The sequence below is a fragment of the Cenococcum geophilum genome, assembly GCF_001692895.1.
Source record: "Cenococcum geophilum 1.58 unplaced genomic scaffold K441scaffold_2, whole genome shotgun sequence".
Taxonomy (NCBI): Eukaryota; Fungi; Ascomycota; class Dothideomycetes; order Gloniales; family Gloniaceae; genus Cenococcum; species Cenococcum geophilum.
The window spans coordinates 4,463,626-4,479,074 of NW_027137560.1; the positions used below are offsets into that span (position 1 = coordinate 4,463,626).

The 15,449-nt window shown below is 48.4% G+C and overlaps 6 protein-coding genes across 6 annotated transcripts; 4 read left to right on the forward strand and 2 right to left on the reverse strand.

Moving 5' to 3' along the window:
* Positions 1 to 1,909: 1,909 nt before the first annotated feature.
* K441DRAFT_626244 (chloride channel-like protein 3) lies at positions 1,910 to 4,813 on the forward strand. The gene is made up of 5 exons (XM_067646127.1): positions 1,910 to 2,330; positions 2,384 to 3,148; positions 3,203 to 3,447; positions 3,505 to 3,937; positions 4,026 to 4,813. The coding sequence occupies exons 1-5, from the start codon at positions 2,154 to 2,156 to the stop codon at positions 4,665 to 4,667; spliced, it is 2,262 nt and encodes a 753-aa protein (XP_067510029.1). The 5' UTR covers positions 1,910 to 2,153; the 3' UTR covers positions 4,668 to 4,813.
* Positions 4,814 to 5,539: 726 nt separating this feature from the next.
* K441DRAFT_673053 (uncharacterized protein) lies at positions 5,540 to 6,360 on the forward strand (the record flags this gene model as incomplete). Its single annotated transcript, XM_067650613.1, has 3 exons — positions 5,540 to 5,607; positions 5,674 to 6,055; positions 6,214 to 6,360. 3 exons carry the CDS (start codon positions 5,540 to 5,542, stop codon positions 6,358 to 6,360), a joined length of 597 nt encoding a protein of 198 aa, XP_067510030.1.
* Positions 6,361 to 6,859: 499 nt separating this feature from the next.
* K441DRAFT_651490 (uncharacterized protein) lies at positions 6,860 to 7,369 on the reverse strand. Its single transcript, XM_067647202.1, has one exon. It carries the CDS (start codon positions 7,286 to 7,288, stop codon positions 6,878 to 6,880), a length of 411 nt encoding a protein of 136 aa, XP_067510031.1. The 5' UTR covers positions 7,289 to 7,369; the 3' UTR covers positions 6,860 to 6,877.
* Positions 7,370 to 7,641: 272 nt separating this feature from the next.
* K441DRAFT_651492 (uncharacterized protein) lies at positions 7,642 to 9,700 on the forward strand. Its single transcript, XM_067647203.1, has 2 exons — positions 7,642 to 7,980; positions 8,185 to 9,700. Exons 1-2 carry the CDS (start codon positions 7,734 to 7,736, stop codon positions 9,213 to 9,215), a joined length of 1,278 nt encoding a protein of 425 aa, XP_067510032.1. The 5' UTR covers positions 7,642 to 7,733; the 3' UTR covers positions 9,216 to 9,700.
* A 1,359-nt stretch (positions 9,701 to 11,059) lies between these two features.
* On the reverse strand, positions 11,060 to 12,971 carry K441DRAFT_626253 (uncharacterized protein). Its single transcript, XM_067646128.1, has 3 exons — positions 12,571 to 12,971; positions 12,339 to 12,515; positions 11,060 to 12,284 (listed from the first exon to the last, which is right to left on the reverse strand). The coding sequence occupies exons 2-3, from the start codon at positions 12,486 to 12,488 to the stop codon at positions 11,268 to 11,270; spliced, it is 1,167 nt and encodes a 388-aa protein (XP_067510033.1). The 5' UTR covers positions 12,489 to 12,515; positions 12,571 to 12,971; the 3' UTR covers positions 11,060 to 11,267.
* A 122-nt stretch (positions 12,972 to 13,093) lies between these two features.
* K441DRAFT_683846 (uncharacterized protein) lies at positions 13,094 to 14,417 on the forward strand (the record flags this gene model as incomplete). The annotated part of the gene is made up of 5 exons (XM_067651730.1): positions 13,094 to 13,291; positions 13,346 to 13,621; positions 13,712 to 13,929; positions 13,960 to 14,318; positions 14,380 to 14,417. The coding sequence occupies 5 exons, from the start codon at positions 13,094 to 13,096 to the stop codon at positions 14,415 to 14,417; spliced, it is 1,089 nt and encodes a 362-aa protein (XP_067510034.1).
* Positions 14,418 to 15,449: the final 1,032 nt, after the last annotated feature.

Genomic DNA, 15,449 nt, shown 5'->3' on the forward strand with positions numbered 1-15,449 from the left:
CCGACTCAGTACAACGCTCAGCCGAATCGATGTGCTAAAAAGCCACCACCGAAGCCATGGCCGCTGCCCGATTTTACTCCTATGACAATTCGATTTAGTTGATCTGATTGGCTAGTTCTTATCGATAACGGTAGGTAAAGGGATACGGACACTGTCACGTGCAGGAACACTAAACTTACTAACTGCCATTATTACCACCTACTCATGGATCCCCCCCTTAACCGCTTATTTTGTGCCCGTTGCCATTGCTCTAGGTCTATTTCCGAATACTCCTTTAATTCTGACAGCCTCTGCCTTACTACGTGTGTTTACTGCCAGTATAGGCGGAAGGAGAAGAAACAGGCCCAACAACAGCCTCCGCAGCAGCCTCCGCAGCGGCCTTATCAACAGCCTTCTCAGTAGCCTCTTCAGCAGCCTCTTCAACAGCCTCCTCAGCACGCCCATAAGCAATCTTTACAGAACTCCTCTCCGCGCTACTGCTCTTGTTATAGCCAGCCACGCCAACCCTTCCAATTTAGTCGGTTTAAAACTTGCGAGATCTGCCGTATATGTATCCTAAGAGGGCCTCTGTAACGGTACCCCTATGGTTGTTACCCGGATGGGCCGTTGCTGTCTTGAAGCCCATATTCTTGGCGGAACCTTTGCTAACCAGCTACGGGCTATCCCGCGGATTAAGCAATCTTCTACGGAAGGTGAGCTGCCGTTTATTGTTAGTTGACGGCAGTTTCCTATTCGTTTATCTTTTGCAACGACCGTAGGTAAGTCGCGGGGTCAGTCTTTTAACTTTGTAAGTATTGATTTACGGATGCCGGTTTTTACGCACGGTCAGCTTTATGTTGCGCTATTTCGGGTTAGTATCGTAAACGGTATTTTAGTACTGCTTCCCCTAAATCAAACAAGAACGGAGAATATCATTTCTCCGGAAGTTCTGCTTTAGTTATAAGGTAGGTTGATTTAATTATATATTTTTTAATCCACAAAAACAAAAAGACCTCCGTAGCTGCCCCGTAGGGCCCAGTAAACCCCCCCCCCTCCTCCCTCTCCTACTTATTCTTATTCTCCTCCACCTCCTCCTCATACAAAGCCACTAAATGGCAGCGCAGCTCCACGATCTGGCCGTACAGCTCCGCAATCTGGCGGTACAGCTCCACAATCTGGTGGAGTCGCGCGGAGCGGGAAAGGGCACGGGCAAGCGTGACTGGCAGGGTGGTGGTGGTGGTGGTGGTGGGAGCGGGGAGGGGCCTGGCGGCGGTGGCAGCAGCAGCAGCTATTCACAAGTTAGTATATTCTTGCGGTTCTCTTTATGGTGCTAATTCTTACCAGCACGCTCATCCGCTGGGACCGAAGTCCCACACGGAGGCGACGCAGCCCTGCGCGGGGTAGGCACGGAGGAGTGATGGCGGCCGGGCGCGGACATGGTGGCAGCGGCGGCGGTGGTGATGGTGGTGGTGGTGGAGGAGCAGGAGCGGAAGCAGGAGCGGCAGCAGAAGCAGGAGCGGCAGCAGCAGCAGGGGCAGGAGCAGAAGATGTAGTAGTAGCAGCAGCAGCTGTAACAGTGATTGTGGTAGTGGTGGTGGTGCTATTACTTAAAGAAGAAGAAATCGACGTGAATAGTTAAAATCTACATCACGTGACCAATTATGTGAATTTAACTTCACCACCTGATCCTATTATGTAATCTTTAAGAAATCCCCTGGTCAAGAGATAGCTCGTTTCTAGTTATCTCTAACCCAAATAGGGTTGGTTCGGGAAGCTTTAGGGTTTACAACTAGATAGGGTGGAATTATCATAGTAGAGTGCGTTAGACAAATCATGAAGAGGCCTTGGAAATTTGCAATGTTTGTACGAAGGTATGAATGCACGAATGTCAAGGCTCACCAATCACAATATTCTGATCCCCCCGCGTGTCCGCTATCAGATGCGAGGCATGTTAGCGTCAAAAATGGGTTCGAGGGTCTGATGCCCCTCAACACGCCTCCTTTGGCCTGGAGCGCGCCTTCAGATACACACGGCAAAAAGAACACCTTCTATGTGGCGTCCGCCTCTGGATGCTATGGCTGCTACTCGGAATCCTTCTTGTCATCCCTCATTAACCATCTCTCTCCTTCGCTCTGGTCCGGAATACCTGCTCCTCACCAGAGCCATTCGTCAACATGGCCGACCATGCACATGAGGTTACCGAGCGCACCCATCTCCTCTTTCCACGAGCTCGGTATGATGAGGAAGCTCGATCAGTCATCACAAAAGAGGAGGGAGCTTTGGCTGGGACTGCTATCGGCGAAAGGCTTGCCTACAACGACTACACTACAATTGACTGGCTTCATGATCTAGTATGCTCGCACGCCATAATATTCTAAATGGTCATTAATTGTAGTTGTGATAGGTCAAGGATTCATACCGCTTCCGCGCTTTACATTCTCGCCAAGGTCTTCGCGCCGCAATTATCTGTAACTTCGACGCTTGCTCTGGATGGATTGCCGTATCGGTAATCGGCGCTCTAATGGCCTTTGTTGCGGTTGCCGTCGATCTTTCTGTCGCCACTGTGGGGGATTGGAAATACGGATACTGTTCGAGAAATCCCCTTCTCAACCATGAAGCCTGCTGCCAGTATGCCGAAGAAGAGGGCAAGCTCTGTGATCAATATAAACTTTGGGGCGATTCTTATGGAATGCGCTTTGGGATATACGTTGGTTGGGCCGTTCTCTTTGGTATCATCAGCTCCTCTGTGACAATGCTATCTAAACGGGCCCTGCCTTCTGTGGCACCCAAGAAAGACTATAGTAATAGCATTGCCACATCCGTTAATGATGGTTTGACGGTAGGGAAATCCCTATATATGTCTGCCGGCTCCGGAATTCCAGAAATCAAGACTATTCTTAGCGGGTTTGTTATTCCCCACTTCCTCGATCTTCGAATCCTCGTATTGAAAGCAGTTGGCGCCGTATTTGCAGTCGCCACAGGGATGTCCCTAGGAAAGGAAGGCCCCTTTATCCACATCGCTGCTTGCGTTGGACAATTCGTCGTACAAATGTTTCCAAAGTATCGTGAGAACGGCAAGAAACTGAGAGAGATACTCTCAGCTGCTTGCGCAGCTGGGTTGAGTGCCGCGTTCGGTGCTCCAATTGGCGGCGTGTTATTCGCCTACGAGGTTCGTCGCTATTTCTAATTCAACAAGTGAAAGTTCTAATCCTATGGAACGTAGGAAATTAGCGTATATTTTCCCCGAAAGGTTCTGTGGAAAACTTTCCTCTGCTCCATGGTTGCCGCCATGACACTGAGGGCTCTGAATCCTCACGGCACGGGCAAATTGGTACTCTTCGAAATGAATTACGGAACCCTGTACCGCCCTGAGCACTATCTTGTATTTATATTTCTTGGCATTGCCGGGGGTCTCTGGGGTGGCACATTTACTATGGCAAATTTCAAGTGGGCTAAATGGTTTAGGAGGTAAGAGCCATAGTCTTCCAGATAATCTTCAAGAAGCGAAATCTTACGGCATTACAGACTTCCTACTATTAAGGATAATCCTGTCTTCGAGGTATTCTTGGTCATTCTCATAACTGCTGCGCTGCAATACCCGAATCCTACTACGCGAGCACCTGGAGATATCATTATCAAAAACCTGCTCGTCAGTTGCAGTGACACAAAAGATACGTGGGTTTGTCGAAATGAGCGCCGAGACGATGGAAGATGGGATTACATTGCTTGGCTGGCCTACGGAACACTCGTCCAGCTGGCTTCAACCACAATTACCTTTGGCTTAAAGGTACCATCCGGTATCATCATTCCAGCTCTCGTTGGCGGCGCTCTATTCGGTCGACTAGTCGGGCAATGGGTTACTACTATTTCGCCAGGAATTTTTGCCATGGTTGGTGCAGCCGCGTTTCTCGCTGGCGTGACCAGAATGACCATCTCTCTGTGCGTGATTATGTTTGAGGTAAAGGCCTAAACTGTCCCTCTAATTTGGCATCATTACTTTTCATTCTATCACAGATGCAGTACGATGATGGTTAACTTCATTTCAGCTTACCGGAGAACTTGAATATACGATTCCTCACATGATTGCCATCCTTGTCGCCAAATGGACCGCCGATGCCTTAAGCAAGGAATCCGTCTATGACCTTGCACAATCCGTGCTAGGTCACCCTTTCCTCGACACTGATCACGCCCTTACCCTTGTTCAGCACCAGTCCTCTGCCCTTGTAGAAGCACTAATCCCGCCTGCGACAACCATGGTCGAGCTCACCGTTAACGTACCCCAGAATAATAAGGTTCCTCGTAAGATCCTCAAAGAGAAGCTTGGTTATCTACATCGGCGAGGTCTTATGGACGGCGGGATCGTGCTTGTGCAGAAAGGTCTTCTGCAAGGCTATATCGCAGAGCCCGAGCTTGATTTCGGACTAAATAAACTCGGGCAAGAACTTGGGGATGATGTGGATGTCCGATTACTTGGGGATGCGGAAGAAGGTGAGTATGACCTTAGCACGTTCGTTGATCGGACTCCTATTACGATTTGCTCAAAAGCGCCGATGGAGTATGCGGTGGAAATATTTGGGAAGCTGGGGTTGCGATATCTTTGCGTGACTGAAGAGGGATCAGGAAAATTGATTGGGTTCGTGATTAAGAAGCGCTTGTTGATCTATCTAGATGGGCTGAAGCATGAATGATTCATGTCCCCCTGTTTTCATGCACGAAGACTTAGTATGTTCAAGGGCCGATCCTGACGTTCCTAAAGTATTATTGCTTCAGGTATATATGTAGTTTATTGTCATGTGTAATGGTAAAGCCAATATGAACAACGTATCTAGCCCGCAATGTCTTTTTCCCTTGATCTTTTCTCTCAATCTTTTCTCACGCTTCTTGACTAACATTACTCGTAATTTTAGTGTCATGAAATCCCCTCGTGCTTGTTAAAAGACGCTATGGAGAATACACTACACCGTGTATGGTTGAGCTTATTTTAGTTTTAGCACTAAAGCTGCGATGTTGACGCGAGTGATGATCGGGGCGGAGGTTAGACAAGGAAGAAAGTTGACAAGTCAAATCTATGATTCATGAAGCAGGGATATTTGCATCATTATTCTCATGCTCGCGCAGCGATTCCGCTGGGATATGCGTTCTCTTATATTGAAGAAGGCCAGCCCCAATTTAGCTCTTTTCTTGACTCGTTCTCACCATTGATTACCAACATGTTGCAGCCAGCACCTCAACCCATGACACTTCAATGAAAGAATAAGCCGCAGGTAGAGACGGTTCGTGGCTTACTCACGGCCAGGCCTGCTCTTTTGAGTTTTTTATGCGGACATTGGACTCTGCTATAATGATGGGAGAGCCGGAGGACATTATCGAGTACCATGATCGAATAAAATGTGCTAGGACTTTGATCATGGCAAAGAGTATAAATATCGCAGCTGTCTAGTATAAAGACTAACCTACCCGTGACCATTATAACATCAGCATACTCTGAAGATAGTCGACTCAAAGCTCATACACCGCCCAAGCCTATAACACCACAGATCTAGAACAAGTCCAGCCCACCATGGCGTCAACCTCTGCACCCCCCGTCCCCGAGGGATACGACATAAGCCGACCGAGTATCGCGCGGATGTACGACTTACCTAGGCGGGACGCATAACTTCGCCATCGGCCGCGCCGCCGCCAACATCATCGAAGCCGCCCTTCCAGAAATCAAGCCCGCGGTCATCGAAAATCACGCCTTCCTACAGTGCACGATGCGCTAGATGGTGAAACAGGGCATCACGCAGTTAATCGACATCGGCTCCGGGCTGCCCACCGCAAGCAACACGCGCAACGTCGCGCAGCGCCTGGGCCCCGCGGCCAGAGTCGTGTACGCCGACGTCGACGACATCGCGGTCCGGCAGGCGCGCGAGATCATCGTGGTGCAGCGCCGGCGGGAGAGCGTGGGCGTCATCCTCGCGTCGGCGCTGGAGCCGGAGACGATTCTGAAGCACCGGAAATGGCCCGCCTGATAGATCTCGGGAGGCCCGGTTGGTATCGTGATGATGGCGCTGGTGCGCTTCTTCTTGCTGGCGCAGTACGAGCTCATGCTTGCGGCTTTTCGCAATGTGGTTGCTCCGGGGAGTTACTTTCGCTATGATCCACGGGACGCGGGATGAGAGGACGACGGATGTGGTTGAGCGGACGGAAAAGGCGTATGCTATGACACCTATGCCTTTGTATCTGCGGCCGAAGGCGGAGATCGAGCCGATTTTTCAAGGGTTGCAAGTGGTGGAACCAGGGATTGTGAAGGTGGATAAGTGGAAGATGAACGAGGCGGAAGGAGAGTGCCAGCCAGAGCTAACGGGAATGTGGTACGGAGGTATTGGAAAGGTAGCTTGAAACGGGTGTGGAAAGAGTCTAAATGGCTTGGGATTGAAATGAGTAAAGTGGATTGGGTAGCTAAAGACCGTGTGGAGTTCTAGAAAGGTTGCGAAAGGCCCGGCAAAGGGTGGGGGAGTTTGGGACAGGGAATTGGAAACGGATTAAAAGAACTAATTAGTTATATTAGGAGAGCATTCTACATTTAGGAAGTATCCTGTTTATAAAACTTGGGTTACGAAAATATATTATGCTATCTGTTCCGCTTCTTTAGTTGTAGGCCTACCTGTGCACTTACACTACCTCTGTCGAAACTGACCAGATTATCCTCTTGAATAGTAGAATACTTTGAAGAATAAAAGATGTATTTTCGTAAGTAGCTCTGAGGGCGAGAGCTGAGTCGTGAGTGACCTATGCGGGTTAGCATGATGTTCATGGAGCCAATACAATCACATGCTTGTGGTTTGAATAGGATTTATAACCACGCATTTTATAGAACGATTCATAGCTTACCCAGGCCATACTACTGAAACTCAGCTCACTGCAATGCAGTCTCCGGGAATTTTACCCCCAATACCCACTTAAACGTCCCAGCAACGGTCTCTTTAGCTTCGTGACTGCTCAAACGGCTCGTCTGCTCTCCGTTATTCCAAGTAATGCTATCAATGTGCTCGCTACCGCTCGTAACGTCGACCACCACTTGTGCAACTTTGATTCCTGTCCAGCTTCGATGGAGATTCACTAGCAGTTTACCCCGGTCATTAGGCCCTTCGGAATATATGAACCATCTATCGTCCATGCTTTCCGGCTGGAAACCTGCGATGAGCGAGTTGATATCAGCGGGTGAAAGAGGAATATTCCAGGCTACAGTATTGGTTTGGTTAGGACGGAAAGATTCAGTTTTCCAGTCCAAAGGCTGGACGCGTGTAGTAGAATGGCTTCTATTCATTCTGCGATGGCGATGGAGGCATCGATAGACCACTCTTTACAGGGAAGTATAGCTTATAGGGAGATGATGGGTAGCTTGCACACACGCTGGTTTTTGAATGGGAAAACCTCGGCTCATGGCCTCGTAAAACCACAACACTTAGCTGTAGGGCCTTCTAGCAAAATTATAAAAAAATAGCTATAATATATTTTATTACTAATATTACTTGAATAGAAGTTTCTAAGGCTTTAAAATAAGTTATTATGGCCTAAGTAAAGTTGTAAACCGATCTTATTGGTGGGTTTTGGTATTGCGAGGCCATGACTAAATGAAGCGGGCCTCGTTCTCTTCCCTTCCCCTCCTGCCGGTCTCTTCGGCTGGTAATTATCATAGCCTCATACTCCCCCGGTCTCTATATAGAGCTCTATGCCATAAAGCCTCCTACTGATTCCAACCGAGCCTTACAATGCCGGGCACAACGACGCAGCATTTCCCCTTCTTTCGCCTTCCACTTGAGCTTCGCGAAGCTGTATACAGCCACTACTTCGACCCAGCAATCCACCTAATTGCCTGCGAAAAGGGCACTGAGAAATCGTCATACCGTTTTGACTTTAATCTCTACCTAGCCAGTAGCCAGATATACCGGGAAGCCCAGAAGGTCTTTCGACGCGAGTTTAGATTCATTCGAATTGAGACACCTTGGCCAGAAACAGGTGGGCTAGATCTGCATATTCGATTACAACTCGGTGTTGTTAGAAATATCTACTGGAATTTTCTAGTCACCTTCTTTTCTAGCCTGACCCCCGTTCAAATTACCTAGCTGAAAGGCAGACCTGACAATTACGGCGGATATGATGGATTCTAAGCATCTTACGAGCAGTAACATTAGAAAAATCAAGGCTGACTTACAGCTGCAGAAAATCATGTCGCCATTGAGGGTAGTGTACCCATTGTTACCTCCAGCAAACGCGCAGAACAGTTCAATGATTACCACCTCCTCGTGATCGTCGACAGCCCGGTCAGAGAATTTGCTGTTGCGACCACATACACTATGATCATACTACTCAGTGACCTGCATCTCTTTTGCAGAATATGGTATTACTCGGCTCTCAGCCAATCTGGTCTGAATTCTTATCTGCGACTTACCCTTCGCTTACAAAATCCCTACTCGACTTCTCTCGCTGAAGCACCAATACGGGAATCTCTCCAACGACAACTACTAATGCCTTTTGGGGAGGTCAAGGGGCTCAATGAGGTTTTGATTGAGGGCTGTGATGAGTCGGTTAAGGTCCAGTTAGAAACCGCAATGGAGATACCATACGATCCCCCCGAAAAATGCTTTGAAGATACCACGAGGCTTATGGAAGAAGGAACAGAAGCATTCCAGAAGAAGGAGTATGAGCAGGCACTTAAGCTCTTTATAGAGTCTTTTCGGGCAATGCACATCCTCTGCAATGGCCGCAAACGGTCAATCTACGCAGATGCACACTTCGACACCACGCTTTCTGGCGGTATATATGACGGGCAACTCGGCACACTTGTCCGCCTGATTCTGCGGGTAAAATTGGTCGCAAGGGTTATTGACGTCTACCTAAAGCTACAACAATGGAAGGAGGCAAAATTCTGGGGCATGCGCTCTATTAACTTCATGCGCGAGAGCATGGGGCCCGACGCCGCTGGTTACATACCTGAGTTCATCGCCGCGGGAGACATGGCTTTGATATACTTACGAACTGCCATGGCTTGCAAAGTCCTGGAAAGTATGGACGTCGAGGAGCCGGCTGAATATAATGAGCCTGACTGTGGAGAGCTATTCCAAGTTGCGGAGCGCTATATTCTTGATAAGAAGGTGATTGACAGAGAGTGCGAGTCGAATCAGATCCCTGTGATTGAGGGAGTATCAAAATCCGAGTACACCTGCCTGGGTTCTCAGTGGGCTGGCGAGTGACCAATTCAACGCCCATCGGATGCTTATATAGTAGTTCCTTATAGAATCGTGAATGTCGTGGCTCCACTCGCCCCGAACCAGAACGCTAACCTTGAGATCTGAGGAGTGTGCATCGTCTCATATTTAGAACGTTAAGCATACCGAATTTGCCTTGAGTTCCGTTCCATCGAACTCATCTCTCGGCCTCGAAAGGGCTGTTCAATGCATTCAAACCAAATTACGCGGGTGGCGTTCCAAAGAGCTTCGCAGCCCAAGACATGCCACATCGAGCTGATCTTGAGAAACTCTAAGGGTTCTTGCACTCTCTAGCTGAGATTGTGCACTGGTGGTTAGCAGGAGTTCAAGATTTAAGCTCGAGCATTTTGCAGGTCTCCAGGATGCGAAATAGTCAACCAAGTTATGTGTAACGGTGTCAATGAGTCAGTAAGATTATTGTATAATAGTGTGAAGTAGTCATTCTATATCATGCCATGGACGGTTTTTATCCCCTCTTGATGTTCATAAACGCATGCACACGCAAGGAGCTACTTGCTTAATGCTTACCACGGAATATGATTTTAGGTAAATCTCTGACGTACTTCAGAAACCTCAAGCATCTAAAGTGATCCACGATGACTCAAGCCGCGTGCCGTTTCCCCCCAAAAGATTTCTCAATAATACATATGCCAAGAGCCAATTAAACTATGGCAGCTGTGCATGTAAGAACAACGTGTTCTGCTGGCGCTGCAAGTAACCTAGAACGTCCAACAAAATTTTCGATCACGAGACGTGGGGTCGATCAGTATTCCAGACTGTAACTCCCACTAACTCTTAGTGTTATGAAATGCGCGCCATCCCGTTCACTACTCCATTCACCATCTTCCGAGTTTCGTACCGTCTAACGCACTGGACCTAGTATTGAAATTTTCATACGTAGAATCTTTCTTCTACACAAAAACCCCTTGTTTCTAAACATGACCGGCTTTGAAGTTGCAGGTTTAGTTTTGGGCGCTATACCGTTTCTAACATTAGCACTTGAGCATTATCGCAATAGGCTCAAGTTCCTCAGCGCGTTTGAAGTTGAAAGGTCCCGGCCATCCACGGGAAGGCAAAACCCGCGTGACGAATATGGTCGAAGAGTAACTTGGCTTCTTCTTTTCACATGCCCCAACACATTGGATGTTATGGAGCGGATTGAGAAAAACGTACTTGGGGCTGAGGATAAAAACGCGATAACCTTTAAAACCGCATTTCGCGCTATCACGTGACCTGTCACGTGCACGTCGTCGAGCTCAAAGACTGCCCAAGTAACCCCCCTACTAACATATTCCTATCGTAAAACAGTAATCGATTATGGAGGAGGCTGGTCTAACCCAACTCGTCAGTTTATTAGGTTAAATAGGTGTTGTTAGGGAGTCAAATATACAGGAGAGAGTGTCTCTCATACAAAATTGCGAAAATTGAAGTTGAGCACCATAGATTCCGCACCAAAGGCCCTCAGACGGCAGGGCAAACTTAAGGTCGGTAGATAGCTGATTGGTTAAAAGAAAGTGGCGTTTATTTAGGCGGAGACTAGTGATACTTTAGTATTAGTGAGTGCGCCTTCAGTTTGCCCTTGCCGTCTGAGTCGCTTACTGAGATAACCGGTCTCCCAGTTCTTTGCAGCAGCGCTTTCTTCCAACCTCAGCCAGTAGCTGTACAGGTCGTACAGGTCGTACAGGTCGCACAAATGCCACGTCGCTCTCACTGGAGCCACGGCGGGTGCTAGCTCCCGAGAGCACGATCAGCCACAGCCTCTAATCCGCTGAATGCCTTGGCGGATTAACGCGCTTGGCAACATAGATTTCCCTGCGTGAAGGAACGAGCCGCCCAGCTCAGCAACATCAATTTACATCTAGCGTACGCAATCCCCGCAAACACAACCCCATTTAGCATCCGGCAATATCACGCGCGCAATGCACATCGTTACATACAGGTATACGCTCAGCATTAAGGGGAGAGCAAAATTGAGACGTGGGGCCGCGGAGTAATTCATATCCTCACCCCCTCTAAAATACCATGTATGGTGTGTTTTTATCTTGACCAAGGCACTTCGCCCCTTTTCTCCGGCCAATAGTGCTGCTTCTTCCGACCATCATTCCGAGCCTTGGTAAAATTCCGAGCCTTGGTAAAGTCCTGCCTCTCCAACGCACTAGCCTGAATCTTCCAAACAGGAATCGCTAACTCAATAAGCTTAGGACCAAACTCATCCAGCACTTTTTTCACAGCCTCCACATCCATTTCAGGATCCTTTTCTCCTGTTCCTTCATCACCACCAAATGTCGCACGAGACCAACTCTTCTTCCACTCTTCCAGCGCAGCCTTTGCACTCTCAGCCTCTGGTTGTACATTCTTAGCCACGAGGTAGAAAGTTGATCGAACAGCGTGTTTCTTGTATGGTTTGAACAACTGGATATTTGCAAATGAGTTGAATTGGTGAAGTAGATGTACTACATCCCAGGCATCTGGTCTGCGAAGTAAGACAGCCATTGTCCCTCCCGGAATGATCCGCTGCATGCTTAAGATAAGCTGAGATGTCGTCAGACGCGTTCGTTCGAATTCTCGTCTGTGCTCAGATCGCTCATGACTCCTGAGAACGGCACCGCCGCAGAAAACGAGCTGGAAGCGTTGATCAACGAAGGGGCGCTCAGCGTGGAAGAGGGAGTGGTCTGGATGACTCGTTGGAATGGTCCCGACGCCGAACTCACTCGCGAGCATGGTGATGTCCATGAACTTGACGTATTCGGCAGGTAATGTGAACCAGTTTTTGTAACCGCCAATTTCGGGAGGGAGAGTGATGCCATAGGCGATTGCGTCCGGGTTGTACTCCAAGGTGCCCCACGTGAAGCCGCCTGGTGCCATGCATAAATCTAGGGACTGGAAAGGTTGAACACCAAGGTCTCCTGGGGTCAGAGCGCTTGTCTTCGCCTGCATTTCCTCCGCGATTTGCTTTGTCATATCGTAGAATGCTTTCGCTGCATCCTCTGTGGCTTTGTCCGATTGTTCACGTCGATTCTGCCAATAACTGTCTCCTTCCGGATTGTCCCAACCCTAAAATGGTATTAATAAGTGATCAAAATTGATGCACATCGCTGGTGCAACTACCTTCCTCCTGGCTGTCTCGAGCCGTACGAAAGTTGGACTGTTCTTAGCCAGATATTCTGCTACGGTTTTGTTTGGGCCAGTCACGGGATCATAGGTTTGAGGCCCGTTTGGTGTCGACAAACTAGGTATGTCTCGTCGTGGTTCTGACATGGCAAACGTGCTAGAATCCGCCTGACGCTAAAGAGAAGAATCAGTATGAAGAAAACAGAAGCCTGGAAGTATGTAGCTTTACATTTGATTCCAGTGCTGGCGCATCGCTTGGCGGAGTGTTTTGGTGTTGCAGCCTTCACGTTTGAGGCGTTGCTCAGCCTCTCCAACACGTGGCACCATTCACATTGATCTCTGCTAATTCTTCCTGATCTTATCCAAGCTATGAGAAGGTGCGAGTTTCGCCAGCGGGCGGCGCGAGTTTCGGTTTAATGCGCATAGACAGTAAGGTGATGCCACAACCAGCTTTGTTACTGACTATGACAATGGCGGAGTTGATGGTGTTGAATAAAGATGGCTGTCTCTGAGGACTGTACCATCCAATGCCTAGTTCAATATGTCCAATTCGTCTTCTTCCGCGAATGTTTGAGTTTGGCAAAAGCATCCTTTCCCCGCATTACCCCGCCTGGTGCCACCATTTCACATCCGTCCAATAATCAGTCGTTACCCTTTTTCGGTCAGGGACTCCACGATAAAATCACAACAACGCCAGCCTTTGCTATTATGTAGTGTAAGGTTAGGCGTTTGTGAGCTTGACTTTAGCTTCCATGGAGATACCCACCACGTCTCGATCTCAGAGCAAACGGCCTGGCAACGACGCTTTGGCCAGAGCTGGTCTTCAGCCCGTCGGACATCAGGCCCTATGCCCCGCCGATCAAGAGATGCAACATAATACCGGCATTATAGTCACTTATTTACTAGACCAAGTCCCCGAGTTCCGCAGACTAGCCGAGCTGCGGCGAAAGGTGAATCAACCAAGCTTCCCTGGGACGTAATTTATTGATGTTAAATCGGAACAGGGATGGGAAAGCCCAGCCGGCGATAAGTACTTTCAGAAACAACGTCGTAATGCCGATAAAACGGACGAAAAGACATCTCAACCTCACTTCAGATTAATGCGGAGAATCGGCGAGGAACTCCACCATGCTACTCTCGGGTTCGCCACCAGGACATACCCTGGAAATATCCTCGACATGTGTGCGGCTCCAGGCGGCTTTCTCGCAACCGCCATGCAGCTGAACCCCGATTCTGAAGCCGTTGCATTCAGCCTACCTCCTTCTGACAGAAGATATAACGTCCTCACTGGAGATAAAAAATAATGCGTGAACTTTTTGGACATTACAATGCTCGCTGCAGATATGGGGGTTACAGACATTCCGGAAAAGCATCCAGATGCCAGGAAATTCCTTCCGTGCCAAATGAGAGAGACACAGCTCTTCGATTTAGTCCTATGTGACGGCCACGTTCTCCGAACACATGCCCCAACCCGAGCGTCCTATCGCGAAACGCGCGAGCCAGCCAGACTGAAAACAACTCAACTCGCTCTCGGCCTTGAGCATATCAAACCAGGCGGAACAATGATTGTTTTGTTCCACAAAGTCGAGTGTTGAGACACGGTGTGTTTTCTACGTAGATTCAGCAAGTTCTCTTCTGTCCAGCTCTACAAGCCGATGGCAGGCCACGCTAAGCGATCCTCGTTTTACATGGTCGCCACTAATGTGAAGCGGCAGGATCCCGAGGCTATCCTTGCCATTGAGAACTGGAAGGCGGTGTGGCGAGCGGCGACGTTCGGTACAGATGGAGATTTTGCAGATGCTCTTCGCAAGGGGGAGCAGAGCGTAGAGGAGGTATTGGAGGAGTTCGGTTCGGTGCTTGTAAAGCATGGCAGGAAGGTTTGGGAGACAAGCAAATGCTCTTGCGCAAGCACCTTTTATCAAAAAGGGAACAGCAGATGCTCCGGGAAGCGGGTGATCAATATTGCTCAAGAAGCAGGTACGCAAGGGGTGGTTTGACCAGTATTCGTTTTCCAGCACACACACATCTGGTCCACCAGGTGATGCGCAACAGCCACATGCTGAACAGCCACAGTGAAATTGCGCTTATATAAGATAAAATACATTAGGATTCTTATGTCAGACGTGCGGGGCTGATTCGCACTAACCAGGATTGTTGATTTCTTTGGTTAGAGGTACCGACCGTGGTGGCGACGTTGCATAAATTCGCCCGCCACGGCAGCCACCAGGGTGAAGATAACTTCTCAGTATTACTGTACAATTCTACGGATCGAATAAGAGCGGTTTATAAGTTTTGACAGCGATATAAGCTTGATAGTGGCGCTGTGGTGGAGGAGAGCGGAGAGCTATTTCGCTACAGAAAAAGACTCTCCGTAAATCAGGAGCGGCGGCGATGATGCGATTGTAATTTTTAGGTAGCTGAGGTGAAGAGTGTTCCAGAGTGGCTGCAATACAAGGCTAATAAAAAACTCTTAATTTTCGATGCTTTTACAGAGTTAGAATCGCTTAAATTCAAAGTACCCGTCTTTTGTTTCGTTACAGGGTGCGTTTCTCCACGCAGGGATGGACGTTACACCACAAATTGGAAGAGTGTCATGGACTCCGGGCCTTGCTAAAGAAAAGGGTGTCCTTGAGGACGAGATAAAGAGCTTTGTTTCATAAAATCCATACCAGTATACTAAAGAGTTTCTGGCGTTAACGGTTGCAGAAGTTAGAAGCAAAAGTCTAGAGCAGTCTCCTGCAGCGCTTCTAGAGCCGGAACCTGCTTAATAGCCAGACTTAATATACTCGCTAACTTGCGCGGAAGAATAGATAATGGCTATAAAATCTACCTAATTGTTTACTCTTATTGCTGGCCGTTTATACGTAACCTAATTTGCCGTCTATAACTACCTTCCTAAATAAATAAAGTAGTTCTTAGTGTTACGGACCTTATATCGGCAGTAGTAGCACTACTGAGAAGAGACATGAACGGGTTGGTTGAGACAGCATAGGTGGATTTTCTCTCCGAGGGTCTGAGTCAACTGAGATAAGGTTTTGGAGCGTGTGCACAAACTAATGTGTAGAAGGGATAGTCGTGAACATAGAAGATGCAGAGTGGTACTAAAGT